The sequence below is a fragment of the Papaver somniferum genome, chromosome 3, assembly GCF_003573695.1.
Source record: "Papaver somniferum cultivar HN1 chromosome 3, ASM357369v1, whole genome shotgun sequence".
NCBI lineage: Eukaryota > Viridiplantae > Streptophyta > Magnoliopsida > Ranunculales > Papaveraceae > Papaver > Papaver somniferum.
This window is the reverse complement of record NC_039360.1, coordinates 30,352,501-30,359,736: the sequence shown is the minus strand read 5'-3', so window position 1 is coordinate 30,359,736 and position 7,236 is coordinate 30,352,501. Positions and strand designations below refer to the sequence as shown.

The 7,236-nt window shown below is 37.5% G+C and overlaps 1 protein-coding gene across 1 annotated transcript; it reads left to right on the top strand.

Annotated features, from left to right (window-relative positions):
- The first annotated feature begins 6,669 nt into the window (after positions 1 to 6,669).
- On the top strand, positions 6,670 to 7,236 carry LOC113359233 (serpin-ZXA-like). Its single transcript, XM_026602900.1, has one exon. The coding sequence runs from the start codon at positions 6,670 to 6,672 to the stop codon at positions 7,234 to 7,236; it is 567 nt and encodes a 188-aa protein (XP_026458685.1).

Below are 7,236 nucleotides of genomic sequence, written 5' to 3'. Positions count from 1 at the left end.
TACTGCTAGTTCATACCCTAGTCTCCTAGAGAAGTAATAGAAGAGAAATAGTTTATGTGTAAACCTTAAACCTTGCGGCAGTTCACTTAACCAAGATAAGAGTAACTTATACTCTTATATATGTCGTTCAGGGGAGTGGAAGAAGTGCTCCGAGTACTTCTCAGTCAAAACTGATTCTCCCACATCTCCCACGTTCAACTATTCAACCCAATATATGCGGGTATACAAGATGGATTTGGTCATGGGTCAGGGTACATAACTTGACTGACCAAATACTAACATCTCTCACTTGCACGCATATAATATAGTATTTTCTATGTCACATTACCAAACTCTTCATACTGGATATAGGGTGTGCGACCTCACGAGCATTACACAAATGGCAGGAGCACGATGATCAAGTTTTTATCAAACTAACCAAAGTACATCACTTACTAACTTCTCGTTTTCACCTCAGATAATTTGACTACACCAGGTGCAATACTCTTAATCCCTCGAAGAAGCGGTATTGTACCCACACATATAAATTGTATACATGATTTTCGACAGACGAAAAATGCTGGCCAGCAATGAATCACAACTTATGGTGTATCATCAAATTTTCTTCCAAGAAATCCATATCAATCCAATTCAACTTAATAGATTTCCTAGACATGTATCATATTACGGAAATATGCATCGTATTAGAAAACATGCTAAAGTAGCATCATTAAGTATCATATTCATGACATAAACCTAAGTCAAAGGGGTAAAAGAATTGGATATTAATCCAGTGGCTCACACAGCAATGAAGCAGGGAATCATTCATTGCTCCCACATTTGGTCGACTTAGCACATACAATATGCGTATGCTACGGTGTTCTCCCACTTAAGTGGGCATGTCTTGCGTTAAAAATATACACCATACAAATCTTAGTCTAGTCGCTAAAAAGCGCCTAACCTGAATTTCTAAACCCAGTCATACACAGAGAGACTATTTAGAAAATCAAATCTGGATTTATAACATGCTTCATTAAGTGGTGGTCCAACTTAATGACTAATCTCTTTGAGATCTCATCTTAGACATACTAAGGCGACTTTTACAATTTAGAAAAGAATCAAAAGATTGTTACAAAAACAAGTAGTTTTTGAAATACAAATTCCCAAAAACTTCTTTTCTCTTGTCTCATCCTGCTCGCTATACTAAGCGCCAAGGCGAATCACCTGTGTGAGTAGGCTGATTCTTGCCCGTAGACAACTTCATATATATGTACACATGAATAGTATATTTGAATCCTATAAAACGTATTTAATCAAGAAAACAATCATTACTCATTCATTCACTCAAAAATAATAATAATGTCATCGAACAATAATCAAATGTTCTACATATCAAATCCTAGACATGGGATTGGAAAACAACTCTTGGAATTGGCTTGGTCAAAGGATCATCCAACATCTTGTTCGTGGAGATATGTCTAAGAACAACCTTTCTTTGTGCAACTATATTACGTATGAAATGGAATCGCCTACCAATATGTTTGGTTTTTCCATGGAATTTGGGATCTTTCACATATGCAAGAGTTGATGTGCTATCACTATGAAGCACCACCGCATCCTTTGCATTTTCTGAGACACCAAGGCTCTTAAGAAATCTCCTTAACCATACAGCTTCTTGGACAGCTGCTGAAAGTGCAACATACTCTGCTTCCATAGTGGAAAGAGAAACAAACTTCTATTTATTACTACACCAAGTGATTGCACCACCTCCTAGTTTAAACACATAACCTGAAGTAGACTTGTACTCATCTTTATCGTTCCCTAATCGACATCGCTAAATCCTTTAAGTCTAATATCATCACCATGGTAACAAAGGGAAAGATCAACAGTCCCTTTAAAAATAGAAATATACTTTTTGACGCTTACTTCTGCGTGTCTCAAGGTCTTGGGGATCTAGTGTGATACTCCCACTAGGATGAAGATCACTCTCACTATCTTCAGCGGATATAGGTTGAGAAATTAATTCCCTACCCTCGCTAGAAGATGGTAAGATGTCAACATTCTCTTCTATTTCAAAGAGTTCCAAGTCCTTGTTAATGTCACTGATGCGTGGAAAATCATCTTCAATGAAAACAATGTCTCTGGACTCTACTTCAGTCATTCCTCTATTTGGATGTTCACCATACATCAAATAACCTTTTGAGCAATCAGAATATCTTATAAAGACAAGCTTTCTTGCTCTAGGTCCTAGTTTACCGTACACATAGGAAGTGTTGTGAAGAAAACCAGCTGAACCCCATGGACGCAAATTCCCTAAATTGGGGTTTTTCGCCTTTCCATAGTTCATATGGTGTAGTAGGAACTGACTGTGACGGGACACGGTTTAAAATGTAGGCCGCACTCATAACAGCATCCCCCCAGAAAGATATTGGGAGGTTGGATTGCGTTATCATTGATCTTACCATATCCAATAATGTTCTATTCCTTCTCTCTGCAACACCATTTTGCTGCGGAGTATAGGGAATAGTAAGCTGCCTAGTTATACCACCCTTTGTCTCACAAAATTCTTTGAACATATCTGATAAGTATTCGCGTACAAGGTTAGTACGGAGAGTCTTCAAACTCTTCCCAGTTTGATTCTCAACCTCTGCTACAAAGCGCTTGAAATAATCCAAGGCTTCGTAGCGGTGAGCGATCAAATATACATAACCAAATTGCGTATAATCATTAATAAATGTAAGAAAATAGGAATAACCATGCCTAGATTTAACATTCATAGGTCCACAGATGTCAGAATGTACCAAATCAAGAGGTTGATTAGCACGTTTAACCTTACCAAAAGGCTTTCTACAAGCTTTGCCTTCTAGAAAAGGTTCACAAACGGGTAAGAAAACTTTAGCGAGTGAGCCAAGATGGCCTTCTCGAGCTAACCTTGTCATCCTATCTTTCCCAATGTGGCCTAGTCTAGCATGCCAAGTCATATAATCATCAACTGCACTACTACTAGCATTAGTTACTAAAACATCAGAAGAAAAAGAACTAAACAAATCTAGTTTAAAGAAGTTATTACTTAAATAACCATGTCCAAACAAAATACCATCATAAATGATGTCCAATATGCCGTCTTCAATTTCAAAAGAATATCCAAAACTAAGAAATGCAATAACTGAAAGTAAATTATGATGAATTCCAGGTACATAAAGCACATAGTGGAGTGTTAAAATGCGTCCAGAGCGCATATAAAGTTGATAAGTACCAACTCCAACAATTTCCTCACTTGAGCCATTTCCCATGTAGACTCTTTGTGTACCACGTGAAAGATGTCGATAATTTACGAACCCCGCTCGATCTCGATCTACATGTCTTGTTGCTCCCGTATCTACAATCCATTCAGGGAGAGAGTGAGAAACCAGTACATGTGTACAAACACAAATTTTTACGGAGTTGGGTGAAAAATGTACCTTTTTAGGCTCTGTGCACTCACGGCCAAAATGTCCCTTTTTGTTACAGTTGTAGCATTTCAACTTGGACTTATCCTTTTTACCAGCTCGCTTGCCGCGACGGCGCTTAGGTGTCTTTTCTGCCTTGCTGACATCTTTTCGGCTATTGTTCTTGCGCTTACCCTATGGTTTGCACTCACCTTGAGCATACAAGGAAGCCACACGTGTCGCCTCTTGGCGCTCAGCCTCAAGCTCAACGTGTCGAGAAATATCAGAAAAATTCTTGATGCCTTCATTATGAGTTAAAATTTGCTTCATATGCACCCAAGAATCAGGCAATGACCTTATCACAGCTAAAACTTGTTGTTCATCAGTAAGAACATTCCCAATAGATTTTAAATCACGGATCATAGACGACATCGTCCTAAGATGTTCGTTCATAGAATGCTTGGGATATTTTCTGTAGACCTCGAATTTCAGTGCTAAGCTGCGAAGTCTTGTAGTGGACGTACCACCAAAATCAAATTTTAGCTGATCCCACATTTGCTTGGATGTTGGATAATTCTCATATTCTCCAATAAGATCATCATTCATTCTACTCAACATAGCATAGCGTGCATGACGATCTTTCTTAACCCAAGCTTCGTAGGCTTCAAGGTCACCACGGGCTTGTACAAAATTACCTTCTTGAGGTCGGACCATTTCATTTGTTAACAGTTCCGTTTGATCTTTGGAGTCGAACAAGTACTGAATTTTCCTATTCCACATGTCATAGTTCTTCCCATCTAGTTTATATCCCTTGGTGAGATCAACAATCAAATTCTCGGTAGTCATTTCTACACGTATTTTGCACAAAGATTGACATTATTATTATGTGTACATACGAAATACCGTCTCAAAATCTAATTAATAAAAATAACATTTACATACAATTTAGGATAGAAAATTTCGCTAGGCTCATAATCATCACCCAAAAATGTACTTCAACACGAAATTTATCAATTAATTCAGACAAGTAATTATTGGTAAAATACATAGTTTAAACCAACTGAACCACAAAATTTCATTTAACAAGCATGTTACGCACACACAAAAAACAACATGTGATCATGGTTTTCAAAACAATCATACATCTTAAGCATACATGTCATTAATACGAACATGTGATCATACCATACAACTTAAATTATGATTAATGTATATATATCTATATACATATATAAGATGAGCCTGAAAATAAAAATGTAGCTTTAAGTTGAGAATGTCATGTCCTGTTACCGTCCAACTTATGAACATAACGAGACTCTCCAGTTTCCGGAGCACCGAAAAACAAACTGCATACACTTATTGATTAACCAACGGACACTAAGCCCATTTAGGCTACATAAGCCCACTTAGGACTCATCTTCTTCGTGATATTTTCTGAAAACTCAAAAAACATATGGTACACACAGCAAGCAAAACATGGGGACTCATTTTCACAAACCATATGAAGACAAAAAAGATCAATACAGAATCATTTTGAGTTCCTTTACTGCTAGGTACCCATTACCCATCTCAAAAATCATTTTCAACTAATAAAAATGACGAGCTTCAAAACAATCAAGAACACAGTACAAAACCATTTTCTTGTTTCTGACAACGTACCGAGCAGATGTATACGGGTCTATAGATCTATGGATTTATTATAACAAATATATAATCCCTCCTGATACAATTCCTAAGTACTGGGCAATAAGTCCATTACTAATTGTATCCTCTTGCTCGGCTTTGAAAGCTCATGGGAGTTTCAGAAAACATACAGATTCAAACAGATGTCAACTTGACTGACTCTTCATGATGGGAACAAATCGGTATAGCAAAACAAATACACTCATCATGGTCACACTATCCACAGAAAAAATATGTCTATATATGGCATGATTAGACAAACTATAGGATTACAGAAGAAACATAAAGATACTAAATCTTCATGTGATATACACGAAAATACTTTCAACCAATGAAAGTAAGTCTACAGGTCATCCAAAAGACGCTGGACTCACTTGTCCCGAAAATAGACAAAATATTTTATGTTTCTTCCAAACATACACGGAGCATATTCGAGAAAAAACAGGACTTCCTCTGTATACGAAACAATCAACAGGAGATTCATCATACATCAAACAGAGATACAAAATCATCATGCGACATTGCACTCCTAATGCATACATCAAACAAGAGATACAAAAACTCCCATTGCATACAACATACATAGATCAGAACAGAGAACACTCCAAAAGGCGAATCAAGCAATACTAAACAGCTCATGATGCCACTGTTACTCAAACATGAATCAAAGTAAATGGATTCGGATAGGAACTTACCTGAAGAAGATCCGAAATCCCCAGGATCGAATGATTGCTGTTACGAGCCTCTTCTTTGAGAATCCTTCTTCGTTTTTTGATTGCTGTAAGGCCTTGAATATACTCTACTAGATAATATACTGCTAGTTCACACCCTAGTCTCCTAGAGAAGCAATGGAAGAGAAATAGTTTATGTGTAAACCCTAAACCTTGCGGCAGTTCACTTAACCAAGATAAGAGTAACTTATACTCTTATATATGCCGTTTAGGGGAGTGGAAGAAGTGCTCCGAGTATTTCTCAGTCAAAACTGATTAGAGAACCTGATTCTCCCACATCTCCCACGTTCAACTATTCAACTCAATATATGCGGTTATACAAGATGGATTTGGTCATGGGTCAGGGTACATAACTTGACTGACCAAATACTAACATTTACAAATCTACCGCCGAAACTGTAGATTTCACAAATAAGGAATGTAGTTGCTCGCACAGTTTATGTTTTTGTTATTTCTTTCTTTTTGTGTTTTTTTTTTCTTTATGTTCGTTTGATGATAAATTTCTTCGTTTCACCGTAATGATTTGTTGTTGGTTATCATAGCAAAGAAGTGCTGAAGAAGGTGAACACATGGGCTGAATATAAAACCAATGGATTAATTCAAGAACTCCTGCCTGCTAAGGCAGTCAATGAACATAAATAATTTATATTTGCGAATGCACTCTATTTCAAAGGAATTTGGAACAGATATGAACAGTTTACACCATCACTAACTGAAATGTCAAAGTTCTATCTCCTCGACGGAAAACAACCGGTATAGTTCCGTTCATGTCATCGAGGGGAAACCAACATATTCGTTGTCATGAAAGCTTTAGAGTACTGCAACTCCCATACAAAAGAGACCCGAATATGAGACCACATTTTTCTATGTACATAGTTTTACCCGAGGAACGTGATGGGATCGGTGCACTTATTGAAAAGGTGAGTTCTGATCCTGCCTTTCTGGATCAATATCTACCAGATGGTGCGGTTCCAACAAGACACTTTAAGGTTCCCAAGTTCAAAATTTGTTTTGATTTTGAAGCAAAAAGAATTCTAAAGAAAGTAGGACTAGTTATGCCCTTTGATCACAAAAAGGCAGATCTGACTGAGATGTTGTATACTAAAGATTCCAAAGCAGAGCTAACTGAGACTGATGACTCAAAGGCAGAGCTGACTGAGATATTGAATAGTCAGAGTAAGCTTCATGTTTCAGAGGTTTATCACAAGTGTTTCATTGAAGTTGATGAAGAAGGAACTCGAGCTTCTGCTACTACTGGTGTAGTGACTAGATCGGTAGTTTCCAAGGGTCCTCCTCGTGCACCTCCTCCTCCTGTTGATTTTGTGGCAGATTATCCTTTCATGTTCGTTGTAAAAGAGGAGCAAACTGGTGCAGTCTTGTTCATGGGGCATGTCCTTAATCCTTTTTCAAACTAG